This window comes from Syngnathus floridae, chromosome 18 (assembly GCF_059516105.1).
Source record: "Syngnathus floridae isolate MCC-2025c chromosome 18, RoL_Sflo_1.0, whole genome shotgun sequence".
Classification (NCBI taxonomy): Eukaryota; Metazoa; Chordata; class Actinopteri; order Syngnathiformes; family Syngnathidae; genus Syngnathus; species Syngnathus floridae.
In genome coordinates this window covers 7,549,322-7,572,677 of record NC_142430.1, presented here as the reverse complement: position 1 = coordinate 7,572,677, position 23,356 = coordinate 7,549,322, and the positions used below count along the sequence as shown (strand labels likewise).

At 43.5% G+C, this 23,356-nt stretch overlaps 6 protein-coding genes and 1 long non-coding RNA gene across 10 annotated transcripts; 4 read left to right on the top strand and 3 right to left on the bottom strand.

Moving 5' to 3' along the window:
• The first annotated feature begins 259 nt into the window (after nt 1-259).
• atp6v0cb (ATPase H+ transporting V0 subunit cb) lies at nt 260-3,764 on the top strand. Its single transcript, XM_088360932.1, has 3 exons — nt 260-523; nt 2,366-2,549; nt 2,784-3,764. Exons 1-3 carry the CDS (start codon nt 451-453, stop codon nt 2,986-2,988), a joined length of 462 nt encoding a protein of 153 aa, XP_088217058.1. The 5' UTR covers nt 260-450; the 3' UTR covers nt 2,989-3,764.
• Nucleotides 3,765-3,901: 137 nt separating this feature from the next.
• nubp2 (nucleotide binding protein 2 (MinD homolog, E. coli)) lies at nt 3,902-5,634 on the bottom strand. The gene is made up of 7 exons (XM_088360931.1): nt 5,528-5,634; nt 5,140-5,258; nt 4,788-4,986; nt 4,556-4,713; nt 4,363-4,473; nt 4,218-4,287; nt 3,902-4,097 (listed from the first exon to the last, which is right to left on the bottom strand). The coding sequence occupies exons 1-7, from the start codon at nt 5,538-5,540 to the stop codon at nt 3,958-3,960; spliced, it is 810 nt and encodes a 269-aa protein (XP_088217057.1). The 5' UTR covers nt 5,541-5,634; the 3' UTR covers nt 3,902-3,957.
• Nucleotides 5,635-5,878: 244 nt separating this feature from the next.
• spsb3b (splA/ryanodine receptor domain and SOCS box containing 3b) lies at nt 5,879-8,988 on the top strand. Its single transcript, XM_088360930.1, has 7 exons — nt 5,879-6,047; nt 6,946-7,089; nt 7,162-7,354; nt 7,427-7,614; nt 7,692-7,794; nt 7,942-8,067; nt 8,130-8,988. Exons 2-7 carry the CDS (start codon nt 7,009-7,011, stop codon nt 8,537-8,539), a joined length of 1,101 nt encoding a protein of 366 aa, XP_088217056.1. The 5' UTR covers nt 5,879-6,047; nt 6,946-7,008; the 3' UTR covers nt 8,540-8,988.
• Nucleotides 8,989-8,994: 6 nt separating this feature from the next.
• eme2 (essential meiotic structure-specific endonuclease subunit 2) lies at nt 8,995-10,931 on the bottom strand. Its single transcript, XM_088360929.1, has 8 exons — nt 10,478-10,931; nt 10,254-10,375; nt 10,083-10,178; nt 9,883-9,995; nt 9,748-9,805; nt 9,560-9,675; nt 9,281-9,470; nt 8,995-9,209 (listed from the first exon to the last, which is right to left on the bottom strand). The coding sequence occupies exons 1-8, from the start codon at nt 10,824-10,826 to the stop codon at nt 9,054-9,056; spliced, it is 1,200 nt and encodes a 399-aa protein (XP_088217055.1). The 5' UTR covers nt 10,827-10,931; the 3' UTR covers nt 8,995-9,053.
• Nucleotides 10,932-11,151: 220 nt separating this feature from the next.
• Nucleotides 11,152-14,358, top strand: mfsd1l (major facilitator superfamily domain containing 1-like). Its single transcript, XM_088360928.1, has 13 exons — nt 11,152-11,343; nt 11,606-11,706; nt 11,780-11,889; nt 11,982-12,037; nt 12,251-12,394; nt 12,481-12,639; nt 12,699-12,814; nt 12,884-12,984; nt 13,072-13,183; nt 13,261-13,398; nt 13,471-13,610; nt 13,673-13,784; nt 13,861-14,358. The coding sequence occupies exons 1-13, from the start codon at nt 11,322-11,324 to the stop codon at nt 13,999-14,001; spliced, it is 1,452 nt and encodes a 483-aa protein (XP_088217054.1). The 5' UTR covers nt 11,152-11,321; the 3' UTR covers nt 14,002-14,358.
• A 298-nt stretch (nt 14,359-14,656) lies between these two features.
• On the top strand, nt 14,657-23,266 carry LOC148382741 (actin-binding LIM protein 1-like). Of its 4 annotated transcripts, XM_088360927.1 has the most exons (21): nt 14,658-15,205; nt 17,389-17,514; nt 18,218-18,401; nt 18,487-18,596; nt 18,972-19,098; nt 19,163-19,256; nt 19,391-19,478; nt 19,541-19,599; nt 19,669-19,725; nt 19,950-20,027; nt 20,153-20,323; nt 20,444-20,473; nt 20,547-20,667; nt 20,781-20,846; nt 20,964-21,011; nt 21,145-21,203; nt 21,286-21,331; nt 21,417-21,424; nt 21,592-21,666; nt 21,798-21,878; nt 21,950-23,266. In XM_088360927.1, the coding sequence occupies exons 1-21, from the start codon at nt 14,905-14,907 to the stop codon at nt 22,061-22,063; spliced, it is 2,043 nt and encodes a 680-aa protein (XP_088217053.1). In that variant the 5' UTR covers nt 14,658-14,904; the 3' UTR covers nt 22,064-23,266. The 4 variants fall into 4 exon arrangements, 1 of the variants encoding a protein (XP_088217053.1); XR_015854239.1 differs by having other exon boundaries at nt 14,657-15,205; nt 21,417-21,670; nt 21,950-22,011; XR_015854240.1 differs by lacking the exons at nt 19,669-19,725; nt 21,950-23,266 and having other exon boundaries at nt 14,660-15,205; nt 21,417-21,666.
• On the bottom strand, nt 16,453-21,810 carry LOC148382742 (uncharacterized). The gene is made up of 3 exons (XR_015854242.1): nt 21,559-21,810; nt 17,368-17,506; nt 16,453-17,277 (listed from the first exon to the last, which is right to left on the bottom strand). It is a non-coding gene; the product is annotated as an uncharacterized LOC148382742 (long non-coding RNA).
• Nucleotides 23,267-23,356: the final 90 nt, after the last annotated feature.

Here is a 23,356-nt window from a genome sequence, read left to right as displayed (position 1 = left end):
TTGCCTCCAAACGGTCCAAAGGACGCCTGCAGCGGACTGTACCAAACGGACTCCTACATAGGGGTGACCTTCAACAAATGAGCCACAAAAATGTGTATTTTGTCCAAAGTACAAGAGAGTTTCAATATATTTTTAATTTTAACGCCGTTTTAGACATTTTCCGTGGAATACGTCATCAGCTAATGTTCGCTTAACGTAAATAGACACGTTGATGGCCCCGAGACTGGTCAGGTGATACATTCCGCTTCGCCATTTTGTGCCTCTGCACCCGGTATTTATCACAAGAGTCGTGACTGAGGTTCGTTACGAGCAACTGCTAGTTTAGTTGGACGCGCCTTCCCTTTTTCATCCGTCTCCTCAAGCCCTTCGCTTGGGTTTCCATTTTCCACTCGACGTAGTTACCTCGCTTCTTTTCTGCTGTCATTTTTTAAACGTATTTTTTGTGGAACCATGTCGGCCGAAAGTCCCGAATACTCCTCGTTCTTCGCAGTGATGGGTGCCTCTGCGGCGATGGTGTTTAGCGGTAACTATCACTCAAGCTTGTCTTTATTATCGTCAAAATATTATGCTTATTTATTTTTTTACATAACCATGTTGTTTTCAACAAAATGGCGACGTGTGTGTTATTATTGTCATTTTACGCCAACAGCTTCCCAAGTTCCTCTCGAAATGACAACCGTGAAATTGATATTAAAGCTAGCTCGTTAATGTCAGTTGCTCAATTTAATTAAAAAGAGCATTTGTTTTTGGTTTAGTCGAGTCGTAGCTGAATAGTTTTATCACAGTATTGCAGGCAGTCAAGCTAATAGTGCTAAAGCTAACAGATGACGTCCACCAAAATGAACGTACATTTAAACAGACTGAAAAATAAATTCTCACATTATCAATTTTCACACACTCATATAAATAATGCATTGGAATCAACAAAGTAGAATCCTTAAATGGTTTGATGAATATCACAGAGCCATAAAATTCCACGTGTAACGTCAGAAGAATGAAGAATTATTATGACATTGGAATTGCAGTAGACTGTAGACCAAACAGGTTGAACGATTGTTCTACTCAGCACCACAAGATAATTATGCAAAATCGCCGTGTAGTTTGGTGTATCATAGCTAATCCAGTCCTAGATGTGGTTTATTGAATTGGGAATCAGTGACTTGACTTTATGGACAGGCCATATTTTAAAGGCTCTGGCAGAGTTGAATCAATCTAGTGGGGGGGATAAAGATTAAGAATATTACAAAGCCACTTGAGTAGATCAAGAAGTGTCATTTTGGGAACTGGGCTCGGAGGGCTAACTTCCTTGTAGCTCACAGGAATGACATCAAGTCACATGACAATCACATGATGAGCCTTCTGACTCGTACCAGCCATCTGACTGGTCTTGTGAAAAATTCTTGAGAGGCATACCTTGCCGCGTTGTCTGTTTGATTAACGTGTCAGGTATTTTATTTTATGGACACGAATCAAGACTTTGCGGTCTTTAGGCTAAACCGCAAGGGAGCTGCAACACCAAAGTGATCAGAAGTTGGATCGCTTGGAGCAATGTCGAGAAGTGACAGCTGGGGAATTAGCATCCTGTGGGGTGAGGGGTTTGCGCTTTCTTGGAGAGAGAGAAGCGGAACTAATCAAGTTGGTGCCGTGGCGACATTACCTGCTGTTTCTGCTTGGCTTCACAAGCTTCAGTCGACATAATGTGTGCTTTTTGGATTTTACGATTCATTTAGCGCCAATAAGATCTCTTTCCTCCGATGGAAAGCATTGTGTGCACTCAATGTATTGAATTAAGTATCAGTAGTTGAATTATCCCACGGCTAATTTTGGCTACGGCAGCTCTCAACACATTGCCACAAGAAACGAGTTAAGTGAGAGCATCCCCAAGATGTCTCTTGAGGCCTTTTAGATGCTATTGAGTGTTCTGTAGAGAGCTCCCGTGCACTTCTCCGTGTCTTTGGTTCACAGGCCACATCAGCAATGCAGCGTGTTGACTGAGCCACGTAGGAACCAGCTTTATTTGGTTACTAATTTCTAAGCTGGGTATTTGTAATGCTCTCAAGCAGGCACATGCGTGGGGCCTTGTGCTTTTTCTGTCTGATTGGAAGAAGAAGAAAAAAAAGCAATTTGCTAGCTGTCGTTTGCGGCTGCCAAGTCAAGTTCAGGCTTGAAATCCAATTGTGATATGACCTTGGAACAGGAACTATCGTCTACTCTATTTGAATGGAAACAAAATTCCCCCCCATGTCAGCATGCTGGATTTTTGCGAGGAAGTGAAAGTGGCAAGACTTTTTCACATTTCATCATTCGGCCGCGATGTCTCGTCTGCAAATCCTAACTGGTTTTGTTTTGTCCTGTTCCACGGTAGCCCTGGGAGCGGCCTACGGCACGGCCAAGAGCGGCACGGGCATCGCCGCCATGTCGGTGATGAGGCCGGAGCTCATCATGAAGTCCATCATCCCCGTGGTCATGGCGGGCATCATCGCCATCTACGGCCTCGTCGTCGCCGTGCTGATTGCCAACAGCATCACAGAGCGGGTCACCCTCTACAAGTGAGTTTACTTCCGTGCAATTTTGTTTTATGTAACAAATTTTGAAGAGAAAACAATACACTGAATTAATTGAATTAAAAAAAAAATAGAATAAAATACAAATACTATTCAAAATGTCAGTTTTCACCTGCCTTCAAAATAAAACCTGTACCTTAACAGGAAATGCCAAAATAAAACACCAAAGCAAACGTCAAGACTAAAACTTAAATAAGACTTTCTGTCTCCGTGTTCAAGGAGCTTCCTCCACCTGGGGGCCGGCCTAAGCGTGGGCCTGAGCGGGCTGGCGGCCGGCTTCGCCATCGGGATAGTGGGCGACGCGGGCGTCAGGGGCACGGCTCAGCAGCCGCGACTTTTCGTGGGCATGATCCTCATCTTGATTTTCGCCGAGGTCTTGGGTCTCTACGGGCTCATCGTCGCCCTCATTCTGTCCACGAAATAAACGCGGGCCGCCACGCAGCACCTCTCCGCTACAAGATCTGGCCCACGTGTCGCTGCTGGAGAAGGAGTGTGAATTGTGTGTGAGTGTGCGTGTGTGTTGTGAGGGTGGGGTGGTCTATTTGTAAAATTTCTCCAACACAAAGTGGAAGAAGAGAAGATGGTATCAAAAAGAATCAAAATGGCTCCGTGATAGGGTCTCATCTCAACAATGTGTACAAATTTGGTAGTCGACTTGTAAATGAGCTATATAGTCATTTGTCTGTCTCGTGTGTGTGTTTGCGTTACAAAACAATTGTATGATGAAAGTTCCTCAGCACCCCCCCACTCTCCACTCCACTTATTTGGGGCCTGGAGCTGCGCTCTCGAAAGAGCTGACCAAATTCTCCTGCGGGATGATCTCGAGGATCTCTTTGTAAAATGGACTTTTTTTCTTTCTCCTCTCCGCTGATTTTATTTATAAGAAATTGTCCATTAAACTGTTGATATGCATCAAGTCTAACTTCCCAAGATATATATTTACATCTATACAGATATAGATAGGTTCAATATGCTAAGTGGCTGGAATTCTTCAGGATGTAGTTGTCGGTTTCCTCATTCCCGACCGCCCAGGCTGTCGCTGTTGGGCCGGGAGTTGTCATGTGTAGCTGTGTTCCAATCATGACCGCGAAAAAATCGTTCAATGTTTTTCCCTGTAGTACTGATGTTTGCATTAAAGGCGCGAGCGTGCGTGTGCCCAGTGTCGGGTCGCCCAAACGCTCCCCATCATCGTACCCCTTATCTGTTGCTGTACCTCGTTTTTTTTTTCCTTCCATTCCAGCAGCTTGAATCCTGCACGGATATATTTTGCAAGTCCTGAATGCACAAACCTTATGATCCTGTATTATATTTCCACAAGCAAATTAGTACAGTCAAAGCCAAGTTCATAAATTCTTTATTTTTTTGTTTTAACACTCTGGGATAAACTTTTGATTCAGGTGGTTTGAAGGCTGTTGAGGAGAGTCTTAGTAATTCCGCTAATGGCACTGAAGGTGGCGCTGTCTGGGAATGACTTGAGGAAGTCTTTGCCTTGCTCCACACTTGCGCTCAGCTGAGGATCCAAGGGCACCGAACCTGGATGGGAAACCGATGTCCATCACTTAGGACACTCAATGATTTGGATCTTAATAAGCCATTATTAATTTAATTATCACATTTCCTCGCTGACAATATGGCAAATTTGTTTGAACTCACCTAAGAAAGGTGATCCGGTAAGTTTGGCCAACTCCTCACCACCACCTTTGGAAAATATATTACTGCATTCCTAGAAGAAAGGGAAGAATATTAGTCAAAATATTTTTGGTTAAAAAAAAAGGAGCAGGGACAAAATTCCCCTCACTGAGCAGTGCGGGCAAACAAAGCCGCTCATGTTTTCTACGATCCCGAGGATGCGCACTCCAGTTTTCTTGCAGAAAGTCGCCTCTCTCCTGACATCCCCCGTTGACACCGCCTGCAAGACCATGCGAGGGGCTTTTAAGAAAACGTCGAAAAATGTAAGTGTTGAAGTTCACGTCATCTGTCGTGTTCTTTACCTGAGGGGTGGTAACTAAAACCGCCCCGTCAACTACTTTGTGCTTCTTGAGGCTCTCCAAGATGGCCAAATGCTCGTCAGATGTCCCCGGCGGCGTGTCCACCAGCAGGACATCCAACTCGCCCCATGCCACGTCTGACACAAACTGACCAATCATTGCTAAGAAGACAAAAAGGTGCAAAAAAATAAATCTCATGAAGGTTCCCTCCACATTTGATTAGAAACTAGGCAACCTGTTTTCTTGGGCCCCCTCCACACCACAGCTTCGTCCGGGTTGTCCAGTAGGAAGCCGATGGACATGAGAGCTAGGTTTTTCTCCGCGTCGGCATACACGGGCACCCAGCCCGAGTCGCACTGGTGCACATCTTGATGATGCACGTTCAGCATGCGCGGGATGCTCGGGCCGCACAGGTCGACGTCCAGGATGCCAACCTGGTGGAATAGAAAGTTATTGTGCTGTACATGATGGGCCAAAAGGTTGGGTGATAATGTTGACATTTATGACAGGGACTTCCTTTTGGCCCAGTAATATACAACTGCATGAATCAAAATGAGCTTTTCTTTGACTTATAAATGATCACCAGCCTTTTTGCCAGCATGCCTCAGTGCCAGAGCTAGCTCGGTGGTGATAGTGCTCTTCCCCACACCTCCTTTTCCGGACAGAACCAAGATCACATGGCGTACTTGAGCGAGGCTGCCGCTATCTAGAAAGGAATAATGTTTTGTTTAGTGGTGGGAATGAATGGACAACAAACATCTCGTTATTGCACTGAGGTACTGTAGATTTTTAAGGTAAAACTACTTTCTACTTTAAATATGAATGCAATTACAAAATACAGCAGTAAGCGAATCCAACAATATTCGGATTTTTTGCTTATATTAGCCATTTCAAAGACGATAAAACGTTTTATTCTTATCTGTTATTATAATCCTAAAGGTGTGTAGAAGAATTGTAAACTAACTAAACACTCACCACTCTGTTCCATAACTGTTATTTGGTAAACTACGCAGCATCGGTACAAATTGAATGCCGAAAGCACTTCCGTAAATGGGCCACCTGACTAATCTCAGCCAATGGAATGCCGCTTACAACTCTAAAGTGGCCAACCGCAGAGCGCGTGGCGTTCACTTCCTTCATAGTTGCTCGGATTTTTTAATATTATCTAATTTACAGTTACTGTAACTGACTTACCATACTCGTGAGCTATGCTTAGTCGTAGAAGTAATCGTTTAATATATTTTCTTAAATTAATGTAATTTAAAAAAATATATTGATTACTGAGAGGAGCACGGACGTAAAACCCCTCCCACTTGTAGGTCTTATCCAATGAGCGGAAGACGGAGGCGTGGCCAGGTCATGTTTACGTCTGGCGAACTCGGGGGAGAGGAAGTGGGCCACAGCAGAGTGCACCTGTCGCACGCTCGGTGTGGTGGCACGCTGACAGTCAAATGAGCCACTGCTGCGAGGCAAGTCACTAGAAGATTCCAGTAAGGTAAGACCACCAACCTTTTGTTTTTGATATAATTTAGACAAAAATGCCCTAACCCTAACCCTAACCCAAAATGCCATTTCTGCACATGTGCTATCTGATGTCACGTCACTGTCTGACAGTTCAACCACTTGCTGGCTTTGATTTGATGATGTCATTACAATTGCATTGGCAATGCTTATTTAGTATTCTAAACGAATGTCAAACGAACTCATTGAAGCTGTTCACTCACACCACAATACTGGCTGCTCATGAGTCCAGATGATGCATTTCCAGTATGTAGGCCAAAACCCACTTAAAGCGAACCCAGCTCCAGACTAACTAATCTAAATTGTTGGCAATTATCTGGTCCACCTGCTTGGAAAAGCAGTGACCAGCTGCTATGAAAACTGGTGGCGCGGTCCCAGACATGCCAGGCAAATCGATCTACAATATTACTGCAATTTCTCGTGTAACAGGTTAAGATGACTTCCAGTAACTTGTGAATTTGTCTTTCATTATATAAAGTTCCCTCAACTATTTTCTATTCTATATTTTATTGCTATAATTTACATTATGCCCTGTTGTATATCTTATAATAAAATAAATAGCATACTTCTTTGAAAGGAATTGAAAATGATCTTCCAGAAGCTGCGAGGTGAACGTCAAATGCTCGACTTGCAGTATGTGACCTAATTTGTGCACAAGTATAGATGAGACTTGCTCCAGCAAACATGGCGGCACACTATCAGCAGAAGGCTGGATTTAAACGTTGCACATACCGATTGCGGCATATGGGAGAGGTAGAAAATAGGCACACTAAAACGCATGCTGCGTAAGCTGACTGAGGAACCTCAATGAAATAAAATGCTGAGTAATACACCGTACCGTATTAAAGTCGTGTATCTTTTATTGATTTCAGAGTTTGATCTGATTTGAGGGAAGGGGTAAGGGCAGCTGGGATCGACATTTGGCCAGGAACGAAATGTCCCAGGGGATGGATTCCGTCACGATGATGCCAATATCAGCTGAAGAGGAAGAATGGGGAAGCCAAACAACAACACAGGTCCAGTGTCTATCAAACTTGATTGATGATTGATCACTTTCCCAAACTGGAATATACTGTCGTATCATGCAGATCAGTGACGTGGAGTCTGAGGTGGATGACCTGGTGACCCAGACGGGCCCTGAGCTGATGGAAGCGGTGTCCCCATCCAGACTGGCGCCCGTGCTCGGGGAGGCTTTCTGCCAATGTGCCTGGGGAGACGAGCCGAACCCGGGCTTTGGAATCAACGCCGACTGCCTCTGTGGGGAGGACGACGACGTCGACGGTGGAAGTTCATTTAAAAAAAAAAATGTATGAGATTGTATGAATTTTTGTTCCTAATCATATCTATCTTCAGACTTTGACTGGGTATGGGACCAACGCATGAAGTCGTCCGGCGCCTTCCTCAGCTGCGACGACCGGAAGGTGAGCTTCCACTCGGACTACAGCTGCGGCACGGCCGCCATCCGCGGAACCAGAGAGCTCACCGAGGGTCAACACTTCTGGGAAGTCAAGATGACCTCGCCCGTCTACGGAACGGACATGGTATAAACTCATAATGATATACTCCTAATAAAATACGTAAGCTCTCTCTTCTACTTGTTTGTATGTGTCTTCTGCAGATGGTTGGAATTGGAACTGCAGAGGTGAACCTGGAGAAGTTCAAGTATAACTTTGGCAGCCTGTTGGGTCACGATGAAGACAGCTGGGGGCTCTCCTACACAGGTTTGGGGTTGAAACTGGGAGTAGCGATAGTCTTGTCTAAAAGGAAAGATGTTGCTTTGTCGCCGCCTTGTGGTTTCTCTGGGAAATTACAAGCATTTTGGACCTTGCTGTTTTGTCTGGAAAATATGTTTTTTATGTCTTCTATAGGTCTCCTCCAGCATAAAGGTGAGAAAGTGGACTTCTCCTCTCAGTTCGGTCAAGGTTCCATCATCGGACTGCACTTGGACACCTGGCACGGTACCTTGACCATCTACAAGAATCGACGCTGCGTAGGTATGTTCCTCAACTTTATGGGTTACATGCCAGGGCCAACATCTCAATTATCTGCCCTCCAGGTGTCGCTGCCACCAGGCTGCAGAACAAGAAGCTCTACCCCATGTTGTGCTCCACAGCGGCCAAGAGCAGCATGAAGGTGATCCGCGCCTGTTACACGCCCACATCCCTGCAGTACCTCTGCTGCACGCGCCTTCGCCAAATCCTCCCCGACTGCCCGGATGTTCTGAGCGCCCTGGAGCTACCTCCGGGCCTGCTCGCGCTCCTACGCCGGAGGCTCGGCTGGGTGTTCTCCGTTATGCAAGACGAGGGGTCAGGCCCAGTCATCCTCAGTGCCTGCGACTCGCCCAGTTCGGAAGCGGAACATTGTCCCGAGTCACCGTGTGGTCGCTCCCCGCTAACGCCGCCCAGCAGCGACAATGAAAGTTCAGAGCCAGAAGATTATCAGAGTAAAAGATGCCGCTGGACATGAAGCCTGCAGCTCCCATCAGTAAGTCTGTGGCAGATGTTCTTAAACTGTTCCCGTTTAAGATGAATTGAACGCTCAACTTGTCTGAACTCAAATGTGACGATTGACAAGCATCATTTCTAGCGGAGAGCTTCAAGCGGAAATTACGCAATGTACTATGCAGCCCCACTAGTCTAAACGTGCTAGCCAGATTTAATATTGCATTCATTACTTGGACTTGGCTCTGCTTTAATGACTCGCTCTCTTTGTAAGTGATATTCAACAGATTAGACCCCCTGAAAAAATTAAAAAAAAAAAAAAAAGGGGAGGGAAAAGCTCAGTTGAAATGTAATAGGAGCAATCCATATCAGGAAAAAAAATTAATTACTTTTTGATACTATGAATATAACCTTTTGTAACATATCACTTTCTTACTTGTACACTAAAAAATAAAAACCAAAAGACAAAAAAAAAAAAAAGTTCTGCTGCAGGTTTTTAATTGAATGCGGTAACAAGATGTACTGTAAATATTTTCAAGTCAGTCCAGGACTAGTTCGGGGTTTTGAGCCGTGAGGCAGCGGTAAACTCTGGTGGAAATCTCGGGTCCCACCCGCCTGTCTTTGCCTTCGGCCTTCACTGCCAGATCGGCCAGCAGTTTCTTTCGTTCCTCCTCTGAGCCTGATGCCTTGTAAGCCTGCAATGTAATCAACCGAGAATTATTGTCACACACACACTTGATACACCTCACTGAGGTCCAAGGCGTACCTGCAGCAGTAGCTGGGGCGACGGGTAAGCGGCTGTCACACAGGAAGCCGTGGCCTGACTGACTCTGTTGAGCTGCTGGATCTGCTTGCTCCACACCTGCTTGAGCCCGGAGCCGTCCTTCTCCACCCGCACCCCGCTGGCCCACGAGCCGTCCACGCAAAAGGGCAGCTCCGACTGCTCCGTCAGCTGCCTATATGGAGAAGCAGAACAAGAGGTGGGAGTAACTCGTATGAGTTCTCTGACATTTCAATTTAAATCCATCCCTCTGGAGCGACCTACTTAAAAGGACGTTTGGACAAGGACTTGGTGACGGCGCACACGTGGTCAGTGACGTCCTGCCATCCATTCACAAAAACCACGGATATGTTCTTATGAAGCTGCAGATACACGAGAACCTGAGCAGAATGCAAAAGACGCGTTCAGTATGTCGTCTTTTCAGCAACGGCAGCAGATGCGAGACGACTAACCTCCTCTACGTCCAAATTTCCCCCGCCGTATTTGGATTGGATTGTTTCGCCTAATCTCCTGTTGGTTAGAAGCACAGCATCAACCTGACTCAAAAACAAGGTATGACTAATGATAGTGGATCTTTTGACAGTCACCTGTAATCCATCTGGGACTCAGTTACCAAGAGAGTGATCGCCTTTACACCATCCAGATCGAGGAAAGGACCGAGGATGGAGTCCACCACTGGTTCTTCCTCACTGTCCATCATCTGTAGTAATAATTACACATGCAAGTAAATTCAGGTTAGATTTTTCTTGTCTTCATAAATATCAGACGCACAGGAACACCCACTTACTTTTTTTACAGAGGTAACCATGTCTAAGAATTCAGATGGACGTAGCACCTGCACAAGCTGGTCCTCTGCAACTGTTCCAGCGCCATCCTCAGCCAGCTGGACGCAGTCAGACATTTTACGGTGATGATCACGCTTTACTATGTTCATAAAAAGAGAGAGGGGTTCTTTCACCTGAGGTAAATCCCTGATCCATGTGATGCTGTTTGGAACGCGCTGCTGTTGGATGCTGTACCTCCATTCAAAAGATGATAAGGTGCCCAACAGGATGTCACAGCCTCCCTGATGCAGGAGAGCTGCAGCCAAAGGGCAGGTAAGGCGAAAAAAAATTCAAATAGAATATTTTTGATGGTTTTAGGAAAGAGGTGGTATATAGCAACTTTATTAAAGCAACAGACCTGAATCGATGCAGACTGTCAAGCGTTTGAGATAATTCTCCGGCTTGAGACTGTTAAGATGTTGTGCAGCTTCTTTTCTTTCCTGCTGCTCCTTTTTCTTCTCTTGCTTCTCTCGCTCCTTCGCAGCTCGCTTCTTCTCTCGAGCCTCCCTCCGTTGCAACGCTTTCTCCCGATCCGCCTCGATTTCCTCCTTGGAACGGCGTTTTTTTGCTGGACTCGGCCGATCGTGGCCCGGCGGGGAAAAGTTTCGATCTCCGGAGTCTTTAGCACTTCCGTCACGTTGTAAATCGTCTTTTGATTCTTCATCGACCTCAGTATCTGAATCGGAAATTTCCCATATCGCAGACATTTTAATCAGAAAAATGCTACAAATCCCAACGATGAATTAAAAATCATTTTGTTTACATTCTGCTTGTGACGGTGTCCTCCGAGGGTCATTTCAGAAAGGCACCTTACGGTGTTCGTTGGCAATCAAATTTAATAAAACGCGTTTAATATTTCTGGTTGTAACACACTAACATGTGTTATAGAATGTTAGTACAAGTGCTTTTATATTCAATAAGAACAATTTGAAGACGTTTTATTTGCCTATGGGTGGTAAAATAGCTCAACAATTTTGAGACTATCACGTGATGAAGGTAGGCGCATCTGCGCTTGCGCAACGTCAGCACTGATTTGTAAACACAACTTTCGGCCATGACAGTGCATCAGACGCATCCACGTTGTTGTGAGATTTAATATTCGGTCGTTTGCTAATGTCCACCTAAACAACACTAGTAGCTCTTGTAAACTGGACTTTCCCCCTTTTTCTTTTCTTCATTCAGTCTTCCTTTATCCTCTCATCATGGCACAACCGGCAGAAAAAGGTACGTTTCACATAAATGCATAATTCTGCTTAGTTAGTCGCGTGACAATATTTTTCCTGTGTCGTTTAACTGGGACACTTAAATAGCCAACTCAGCATCCTTGCAGTGTCAAAGGTCAGGAATGGGAATTTTAAAAAAAACTATTTGAATGAATAATAGCAAATAACTTAGTGTAACCATCTTTGCATTATGAAAAAAAAAGTCACAATGAGCACAGAACTCTAATTGATAAACTGTCATTTATTTAAAACATTTTTTCCAGGCTACTATCGCTTCGTGGTGCTGCTCTTCAATTGCTTACTGACTTTCGGCTCCTACTTCTGTTTTGATATGCCCAGCGTTTTGCAAAACCAGTTTCAAGGGGTATGTAAAGTTGCATCCTTTAAGGGGCTTGTTCTGTCAAATTAATCACATGATAACCTCTCCATCCCCCAAGAACCTGACATGCCCCAATTCAACTGTAATCAATGGGACGATGGACTGTGTGGAGGGCTTGGGGATGACCCCCCAGGAGTACAATCTTCTCTACGCTATCTATGCATGGACGTAAGTACCCAAAAGCAGGGGGTTCTCAATATTTGATATGATGCACACAGTACTTTTTAAAAGATGGTTGATGGTGTTTCTGTGATCTTCAGGAATGCAATTGTGGTGATCTTGGCTGGCTTCCTGATTGACAAATTGGGCAACCGATGTAAGACCATTTCACTCTTACTATATCATTCTGTGTTTTTATTACATTTTCAAACCGTAAAACTTACCAAAATCAATAATTTCGTTGACAAATTAACGTTTGTATTGGTAATCTATGGAGTCAACCTGATTACATCCCCAGTTGATCAACTGACTTTGATATTGATTTTGGCCAGGGACTTCTGCTGATAGTTTTGTTTCTGCTTCTCCACAGTTGGAGTGTTTGTCTTCTCCTTCTTGTGCGTTTTGGGCTCCTCCCTGTTCGCTCTGGGCTCCCACTTTAAAGGAACTCCCTACCTGCTGCCCCTGATGCTCACAGGACGACTCCTCTTCGGGTCTGGCAATGGATCTCTGACCAGTAAGAATCAAAACTGCAATCACTTTGGAATGATATGGAACCGTTTTGAATACTTGATGTATAATTAAAGTGTACTTCTCCTCCAGTTGTTCAGAACCGCATCACTGCCTTCTGGTTCAAGGGGAAGGAACTGGCCTTAGCTTTTGGGCTGACCTTGGCCTTCTCACGCCTGGGCTCAGTCCTCAACTTTTTCCTCACGCAGCGCTTTGAAGAAAGGTTTGGCATGCAGTGGACCCTCTGGGGTGGTAAGTAACAATTAGATTAGACCGTAAGCCTGCTGCCATCTTACTGTACTTTTTTTTAGGTGCACTCTTGTGTGTGCTGGGCTTTACGTCTGCCATCATCGTGAGCTCGCTGGACAAGGTGGGAATGAAGCAGCTAGGTCTTGATGGGGTCATCCAAGAGGAGTCTCGCAAAGTGGTAAAAAACTTTCTGTTATACGAATCAATCATATCAATATAATTCCTAATTCCTGTGTTGCTTCTGTAGAGAATTCAGGATGTGAAGCAGCTGTCCCTCAGGTACTGGCTGCTGGTTCTGACCATCATGTTCTTTTACAACGGAATCTTCCCTTTCATTGCTGATGCCAGGTATTGAGAAAAATAAACATAAAAAAAGGAGAGCATGCATTTCCAGGCTTTTTAGGAAAAATCTTGACATTGTGATGATCTGTGCAGTAAGTTCATTCAGGATAAGTACGACGACTACACTCAGAAGGAGGCGTCCTACGTGGCCGGGGCCGTTTACGACAGCTCCCTCGTCCTCTCCGCCTGCGTCGGCATTCTTATCGTAAGTTGTGATGTTTTTATTATATCGGAATCCTGTAATTAGAAGTGAATTATGAAATTTGTTCCTGTCTGTTTTAGGATTACGTGGGTCTGCGGGGCATCTTCGCCGTGTCCTGTGCTGTATTAACGCTCCCCGTGTTTGGACTGCTGGCGTTCACCTTCGTGGCTCCTCTGGTCTCCACTATCTGGCTGGGAGTCACCTACTCCTTTGCTGCCGTCAGTTTGGCTCTTCCTCCAAGCCAACTCTTAATATTTTTCCTTTAATTGGCATCCTGTGCTGTGTTTCAGGCAAGCATGTGGCCATCTATTCCTCTGGTGGTGCCTCAAGCAACCATCGGCACAGCCATGGGCATCGCCACCTCCGTCCAGATGATTGGGATCGGGATCTCCAATCTGGTTGTCGGGCAGATTTTGGGCACCAAGTTCAGGTAAGGAATCCCGCACAGTGCATCGTTTTGGTGTATAATGTTTTGATTTCCTGGCCACTCAGTGACACAAAGATCCCGCTGTGGCGCTGGCAGAGGATGATGATCTTCATGTTGGCCAACACCATCGCTTGCATCGTCACCTCGGTGCTGCTCAACATCGTCGATCGCAGACAGGTCTCGCTTCTAGTTCATCTTTTTGAAATGACTTCCTCCCTCTTTGGCTGTTTGGGACTAAATGTGTTTGTTTTAGGGCGGGACCCTGAACAAGTTAAGCAAAAGATCGACACAGGTAGAAGCGGAGTCCGACACGGAGCCGCTCACCCGTGGAGAAGAAGTGGACGATGAGGACGAGAGGGATGCACGGTCGCCGTCTCGCTCCATCAACTCCTGACTTCTCCATTGTCCTCAAGTTTGAGCATTTCTCTAAGCTTATTTGATTACTGTTACAGTTTTATTCCACAGCTATATGGTTGATCTATTTGAATTTTTAAATTTACAGCTAGTGATTTTAATGTATTCTTGAAGAAGGGAATTATATCAAGCCATAAAATATTTTTTTTTATTTTTATTATATAAAAAAAGGTTTACCAAAAGTGACCACACTTCAAAACTTTACAATGAAGTATACAGACGTGACTTTAATGTCCTGTGCAGGAGATGAATTAAAATCCCAGCAGTTGTTTTTACAAACATAACCATTAAAATATGACTTGAAAAATAAATTAAAAATGATATTTTCATGACTCAACTGACGTTTTTCTATGAAGAGGCTTTTTTTTTCCCGTGTGAACATTTTACACATTATAGTCTGTAGGTGGAGCTGTGACACTAGCAAGCATTTACACCGCCTAAAATGGATTTGTCAAATCTGTATTTATTTATTTGATTCATTTCATTAAATAACTGCTCTTTTATTTCATGTCATCCACAAATCAATCCTTTTGTCATAGCACAGAATGTGGATTAGTAAAAAAACAATCACAAGTTGTGTTTTCGGCCAGTAGTTATTTGGTGCAGTTGTTTCTTTTAATCCGACTCCAAAAAAACTATCAATTTTGATGCCTTGTTGTCTCCTGTAAGTTCTCATGCATCACATGGTGACATACTTGGAAGAATGTAACCTGCGAGACTGTTCACTGTGAAGAGAAACACTAAAAATACACCTGCCTTAATCTTCTTACAGGACCTGTGCTGCCTGATGGACCACACACACACACACGCACACACACAAAGGCAGATTGATCCTTAAGAGCAACCTAATTCGTCGAATCATCTCGTTCCAGGGTCCGCTTGTATGGTTTCTCTGCTGGAGGGTCTGTGCGGCCCGGACTGTTTGGACGAGATGAGCATGTCGAGCCGCCTCAGCCTCAACAGCCTGGGTCGCATCTGCGGAATCGGACCCAACGACACGGTGGTGCTGGACCGGGTCAAGCGGAAGAATTCGGTCAGGCGCATGTCCATCATCGAGGACGGGCAGATCGCCGAGGTGCTCTACTTGATCCCCAAGCAGTGCATGATGGAGCAGCTGCCGTTCCTCAATCCCAATGACTACGTCCTGTGCGAGAAGTTGGCGGCCATACCTGCTGATGTGTCAGGTACGCCACTTTTTTCCCCTTGTAATCTGAAAAAAGTTCTTTTTAGGGACTTTTTTAAATCCTCTTTTAGTCCCTCTGGTCACCAAATACATCCAAAAATGTTAAATCATCATATGTAATGTTTCTTTGTTGTTTAATTGCAAACTACCAGACTTAATTGGTTATATTAATTAGCTTTAAAAATACATATCCCCCTCAAAAAAAAAAAAAAAAAAGCCAAGGAACCACTGCATCTATTTTCGTGCGTACGTTCGTGCAGGCTGAAGGAAAAACACACATACTTTCCATCGAGTGGATGATGTCATGGCTCAGAAGCACATTTACTCCCTTAGCTTTCATTTAGAACACACACACACACTCACACACATATGTTCCCCCTGCACACACATTTTGTCACATGCTGGGACCGCCCCTCTCCCATTGTGAAGCAATAGTCCAGCTTGTTCCCTTTCTCGCTCCGATTCACTGCAGTCAAGAGTTCTCGCCGAAAGACGCGCAATCACCGCCATGAAAGAGAAAGGTAGTGTGTGTCCATGTGTATGCATCTTTAAAGTTTTTTTTTTTTCAGGGAAATTATGATATGCAGCTCAAAAGTTCATTTTATTATTCCTACTTGTAGCATGTTGATATGACAATTTGAAATGATGACTTTGGAAAGTGTTTTGCTGTTGTATTTATGTATGACACGCGTCTCTTTTGAGTTCATTTTTATAGCCGCAAAGTTTCCCAAAAAGTTTCAAGAAACCCAGACTTGCAACGTTTACGGAAGGAAAGAAACTGGAGTGAAAAGACGTTTCTTATTTTCAGCTCCGACGCGCATCACCCTTGACCTCACTCAGTGCGTCTTTCCAGAAAGATTTAAATTGACAAGGAGAAAATAGTCAGGAAACAAAATGAAGGGATCCAAACTTTGTTGTTGCCAAGTGTGGAAAAGAGAATCTCAGCTGGTGAAGTTAAACATAGAGCAGCATGTGGATCGTGCATGACCATTGAAGAAAGAAAAGGCTCCTTTCACATACCTATTATTTTATTTTTCTTACACAAGTGCTCTTTTGTGACTTATCTGCTTCGTCAGGGTGAGACGTTTTTCACTTGCAGTCATAAGTGGGAAAGCAGTTCTCTCCTGAGACATTCCAGAAGAATCTCATGAGCTGCCTCTCAGCTTACCTCACAATTACAAGATCATCGTTTTGCTCAAATGTGACTCATGGCCAAATCGAATCCCCTCCCAAGTTTTCTGTAAAAGAATACAACATTGTTAAAGGCTTCCTGTCTGCGACGTAAAGATAAATCGCGAGACCTTAAATAGATTCTCGGCCGCACGATTAAGTGAGCGTCTCGGGTTTCTCGCCATTTGCTGTCTTTCTAAATCTACCGTTTGCTAATACCTGACAGCAGATCAGCTTCACGGGCAGAACTTAAGAAGCGTCGTTCGGATTGCCTCATCGATTCCATTTTATTATATACAGCGGTGATTATGCGCCCTCTAGTGGTGTGTGAAAGCATCACTTAAATTGATTTGATAGAGTGATTATTTTTATTTAATCATATTTTTGCACGTCATTAAAAAAAAGTAAAATTAAGGGAAATGTTTAAAAATAAAAATTGCTATGTTGCCAAAGGTTAGCATGATTTTTCAACATGCTAGCACACCATTTTGAAAAGATGGGCCCCTATCTGAGTATAGCTTAATCAGTTAACGTCAACCTTTGGAAAGCATGTAATCTTGTTTGTTGCTGCATACATGCCTGTAACCATGGCAACAAATCTCTTCTATAGCAAGGCCGCATACCGATGTCTCAATTTTATTCGCTTTCACGAGGCGGAGGTACGCTTTAAGTTCAGCTGAGATACAAAAAGAAAAAAAAAGTCATCCACATGCAGAGCGGGAGAAGCAAAGCTGTCAATGTGTCACATTTGTTCCTCTGCCAATCACAGGCGGGACCTTTGCAGCGGCCTGTGATTAGATTGTCCAGGCATCCTCGCTTTCTGGCTGCCTGTGAGAGTAGATAGAAGAAGAATGGGGCCCCAAGCAGCCATGTGACATAACTCGTTTGCGAGCCGCCAAGTCTCTGCGGGGAAAACACATTTTTGTATTTTAATGATTTTTTTTTCATGCAAACTGTATCTGTTTAGCGCCAAGTCATGCTGATGACAAGCACCTTCTGTTCTTCTTCTCGCAGTGCTTCACACTCACTCTCCCGCACCCAAGCGGGTCATCCGATGCGTCAAATGCGGGGAGGTCTGCAAAGGGGAGGTGCTTCGAGTCCAGTCCAGTCACTTCCACATCAAATGTTTCACCTGCAAAGGTCAGTGTACCATTCCAAAGCAATGTGAGGAGGTGGAAATACTGTCATGCTGCCAAAGCTGTCCTTTCACAAGGATACATTTAAAAAAAAAGTGGATTACACAGTTCCAAATTGCCGCTTTAATTATTCAAGCTGGATTCATTGCAAAATATTTCCTTTTCAATAGGCTCTCGTGGTTGCCAGACAACCACGTACCGGAGTAACGGCTTCATGTTTACCCAGCAGGCCTTTGTCTTCAGCTAATTGAGTCTGACAGGCTTCTCACGTTGTTTTCTTGTGCTGAGTTTACATCAAAAATGCAGTATCGATTAATAAACAGATAGTAGCAATTCAAAATTTCAGATTCAAACCCAAATGGTGAAGCTATATTTTTTTTGAAAGCTATCAAATGACACAACTGTTTTATCAGTAATCCATAAACCTTTGACTAGTTAAAATGTAATAAATTGACTGATGTTTGTTTTCATTGTGTCCAACAATGTTCTTGTATGACTGAGTCCCAAGACAGAAATAGAAAGCCCTTGGCATTCGAGTGCATTCTGTCGAGGTGCAACTGTTCCGGCCTCAGATGGACTGAAATACTTTTTTTTTTTCATTTGTCTTCCAGCTATCCAAATACTTTTTAAACACTTGATAAAACAGGAGAAATATTTGGTATGCAGGGATTTTTTTTGTTACTTATTGCGCAATGTTTTTTGTGTAGTTTGCGGCTGCGACTTGACCAGGTCGGGCTTCTTCATAAAAAACGGCGACTGCCTCTGTCCGCTGGACTACCAGAGGCTTCATGGCACGGTCTGCAACAGCTGCGGGGGATTTGTGGAGGGAGACGTGGTCGCCGTTTTGGGCAAGACTTATCACCCGACCTGCTTTGTGTGCACCATTTGCAAGTAATATTAAAAAAAGGCATTTCTGTTGTGCTCCTAGTTTATAAATTTGTGATTACCGAACTGCGGAATTCGTGTTATTCCTCAGGCAACCTTTTCCCGCGGGGGATTGCGTCACCTTCAGTGGGAAAGAGTGCATCTGTCAGCGGTGTGTTAACCCCTTGACCCCTCCACCAACTGGTATCCGATACTCCGACAGTAGGTGCATCTTTGTGTCATTTTCAGGCTTTTATTTTTCCCATTTCGATACACTTTTCGGTTTTTCCTTCGGGAGCGCGTCAAAACAGCGACTCGGTGACCTGAGCTTGACTTGACCTCACTTGGAACTGTGCATACGGCAGGGATCGAGCCAAGTCTCGGGATTAGAAAGACAATTGTGCTCAACACAAAAGGATGAGACAGGCTGGTGTTTACTTTTTGCACTTATAATGCGCTCAGGTCGCTACTTTGTCCGGAGCGGCATCCTTTGGAACGTTCCACAACATGTCGAGGAGATCCGCTAGCTAGCTGAATTGAAAGCATTTTGCTAATGTTTGAGCCATGTTTGCATTAGCAATGTTTGGATCTTCGTAGACTGCAACGGCTGCGGACGCGATATCAAGAACGGGCAGGCTTTACTCGCTTTAGGAAGCCAGTGGCACCTCGGCTGCTTCAAGTGCAACATCTGCCAAAAATTGCTGAGTGGAGAATACATCAGCAAGTAAGTAGCAAAACTGATTATTGCATATTTTACATCTTATCTTAATCTTATGTTCACCTCGCAGGGATGGCGTTCCATATTGTGAGAGGGACTACCAGCTTCAATTCGGGGTGCAGTGTGACGCTTGTCAGAAGTTTATAACGGGGAAAGTCCTTGAGGTACTGTCGTTTACATTAATGTATAAAAAAAAAAAAAACACTGACTCTAGGAACATAAATGATTTTTTTTTTGCTTCCTAATTCCTTTTTTTATCATGTTTGACTGCATCGTGATCCTTTCTGATTTTCAAAAGGCAGGGGACAAACATTATCACCCGGAATGTGCGAGATGCACCCGATGTGACAAAATGTTCACCGAGGGCGAAGAAATGTATTTGCAAGGTTTGTTTGAACGCAGGATTTTGCGTAAATTGTTAATTGATGAAGCTTTCTCCGTTTACCAGGCTCAGCAGTGTGGCACCCGGACTGCAGAGAGAGGAGCAGGAACCATGACAGCAACAGGGTAAAAATTTAACACTTAAAACGAGGGATGAAATGCAAGTCTTAGTCAATGGGATCTACTTCTCCTCAGGTCGGACGAAGCAAAACACCTTGTCTTGATTTCTTTTACTCTCCGAGTGACCTGAAGGTTATTCTCATGATTGCAGTTTGATCTGTTATGTCGTAGTTTGAGATTCAGCAGCTGCCATCTTGCGTCACAACACATTTAACTCTTTGCTCGCTTTTGTCTGTGTTTGATATCATCGGCATATTTTGACATCCATTGTAACCTTTATGCACATTTGCACTTTTGGCGTGTGCAATAAGAAAATAGAAGAAAGAAAAATTAAAATGCGTCTTTATCTTTCTCAGTCGACTCTGACTTCATCCGAAAGCTCCTGCTCCAGACCCGGCTCGTGCACCCCTGGAAGCCCCGGTCGCTCCATTTGTGTAAGTCACGGAAATGTTGTTCGTCCCCTGTCCGACATTGACAAGCGTGCAAACTGTCTCAAGCCGTAATGTTCCAACCCTTCTCCTATTGCCGCCACCTCCCACTCCCACTGTCCCCCACCCAGGCCAAAGTAGATGATGAGATCATTGATTACCGAGACTTAGCAGCAATTCCCAGAGTCAAGGCTATTTATGACATAGAGCATCCCGATATGATGTCCTATAAGAGTGACGACCTCACCTCAGCTGCTTTGGACGGCAGAGGCAACACACGGGACAGAAAAAGCTCCGCCGAGGTAACGTCATTCAGCGGATGCCGAAATGTGCCATATTTAACCTTCATCTCTTTTTAGTTTTTTAAAACCACAAAAAATAAGTGTCTTTCTGGCTAATTCTGTGCATTTTTTTTTTTTTAGTCTCTAGCAAATGCATCCGAGACCACCGAGGTAAATATAGTCACCGTTCAATCAGTATAACATCAACAATCATCCATTTGTGTTTTTTTTTTTTTCTTTCAAGGAAGGTTACGAGTTGAGGAAATGCATTCCCAAATCGGCGAGCCACGGATCATTCGGCGTTCAGTCGTACAGTCGTCACAGCTACACGCCGACGCGATCGCCTCAACACTTCCACCGGCCCGGTAAGACCTTGAGATTTTTTTTATTCCAACTTTAATGTCAATAGCGCCCTCCCTCTTGCTTCTTTCCACTTTTTCATCCTCCACTCCCTTCCTTCCTCTGGAATAACAAATAGGCTCTTTATTTTCTGCCAACAACACCTTGGCAACTTCCTGTCACCTCTTAGCTCCTGACAGCGCAGGTAAGATCACAAGAACCTCTGCTACTGCGCACTACCCTTATTTTGAAAAATGTGATGGATGATGTCACGTGTTGTCAAACGTTTATTTTTGTTAATGCCACTTTTGCCCCGTTACAGATCAAGGTTTCAACATGTACAGAAAACCTCCAATTTTCAAGCAGCAAGGTACTTTGAAGTGTTTGTTTCATAAAAACAACAAGGTTGCCATGGCAACAACATGTACACATACAGCATGGCGGCAGAAATTGAAAAAAATAATTGTGAAGACACTGAGAGAATCTATTTTACAATGACATAGATCCAAACTCCACCCAAACGTCCTCTTTGCCTGGATACAGTTGTAACGGCCTCAGTCCAGTAGGTCACTTTATTCTTATTTTTATATTTTATTATTATTATTTTTGAGAAATTATACATAATTTTTTTTGTTTCTACTTAGCCACATTCTACTGAATTCCTCCGAAGCAGCGGCGACACATTAAGAGGTATTTTTCTTTTTTTTTTCTTTCAACCCTCATCACTGTTCTTGTTTTGTGTCAATCATTCTAAAGCAAGTATTTTCCTTTTCAGATTTCAAGGTGAGAGGACTTGAATCCGTAACACTTCTCCTCAATCAAGCTTCCACGTAACATAACGGCGTCTTGATTAACCTCACAATCTAAAACCGCACACGATTAATTAAATTTGCTATCTCGGTTTAACGGTGACTAACCTCATTGCGGCAAGTGTTTGCTTGTGTCTGTAGCTCCCCCATGACTGCCTGCATCCATTTGCACGAATGGACAGAGGAGTGTCAATGCCTAATTTGCTGGAGCCAAAAGCAAGTATTGGCGCTTCCTTCCAAATTGTTGTTACTCTTTGCTAACTAAAACTAACCAAGCATGTATTTATTGCCCATACTTTGACCAATGAAAACATATCCTGTATTTTGTCCTGCTTTCTTGTCTCAAGGTCTACCCGTATGAAATGCTCACGGTTGCCAACAGGGGGCGTGCGAAACTTCCCAAAGAGGTTGACAGAACAAGATTAGAGGTAAGGTAATGGCATCAGTTTTGCTCGGACCGGTGGAATTTGAAAATTGCTTTTGCATTCTTTTATTTCAGCGTCATCTGTCCCCAGAGTCTTTCGTTGAAATCTTTGGCATGACCATAAGGGAATTTGACAAACTGCCGCTTTGGAAACGAAACGACATGAAGAAACAGGCCAATCTCTTTTAAAAATCATTGCTGTTCTTTTATTTATTGTCAGATTGCTCTGACTTCATCTTCCTCATGGGGGCACTAGAGCAGCAAAATTTTTTTCTTTCCTCCCTGTCTGTTCAACTTCTCATATTGAAGGATTCCGTGGACTAAATGATCTGAGCTAAAAGCTGAATCATAGGAATGTCTACGCGTGGAATGTTATGTTAAAGCAATCTGGAAGATCTCAACGCGGGGCTTCCAATGTTAAGCTTCCCGTCTTACCATTGCGACACTCATGCCTCAGTTTATACTTGCCTTCAGAAAATTATACAGAAGACTTATTAGGGGATATATATGTGTATATTTCTAAAATTGCTGCAATCATAATCATCCATTCAAAGAGAGAAAGTGTATTAGCCTGCCATAAAAAAAAGTTATTGATTGGGCAATGATGTCATATATTAGTACTGTATTGTTTTAAATCTGCTTACAAATATTGAAAGGTATATAAAAATAGCTATTTTTCACATCATTCTGCTCAAGCGCTGTAGAAATATGAGCCAAAGTGGATATTCATGCCTCAGTGTGTGTTTCTATGCACATTTTAAAATTATTTTTGGCTCACGTCCCTAAAGAGTTGCACATGAATGCCTCAAATGAAAAGTACCGGGTTGTCATTTTCCACTTTCATGTGAACCTCAAAGAACCAGTTTATGATGACAGATGACTTGATCTGCTTATCTGGACTGTGTAGAGAAAGATACTCTATCTTTTGGGCTATTATCCTGTCTGCAGATTATTTGAGCTAATTTCAATTACAGTTTATGAAGAAAGCAGTAGAAAAAGTATTGTTATTTCCATCCTGTCTTCTTCTTTAATTTTGAATCTATTCTTAAGTTAAACCTGCCTTCTTTACTGTATTCTTCACTGTATTTCAGATGTTTTTTTTTCCTCTTCTTTCTTTTCTTCAAAATGTTTGCGTCTTTAATTCTGTCCCCGACTTGGTTGTCTCATCCCCAAACGTGATGTCATGTGTTTTGACTGAGTTTCAACGAAGCTGCCAACATTTTGCAAATGTTTTGACACACTGTCATCTTTCCTGTGTGTCCTTTGTCCTGTTTTTCTGAACTTGCAGAGATTTACACAGCAGACAACTAAACAAATTATCAGCTGAAGAAATAACCTTGACTGATAACGAGAGTAAGCTGAATAAACGGAGGAGAAAGAATGAAAAACATTGTCTCAGGTTGATGTGGAAATTACTTTTTTTTTTTTAATCACATATTCTTTAAAACAGTATTTTGTGGCACAAACTGGTTATATTTGTCA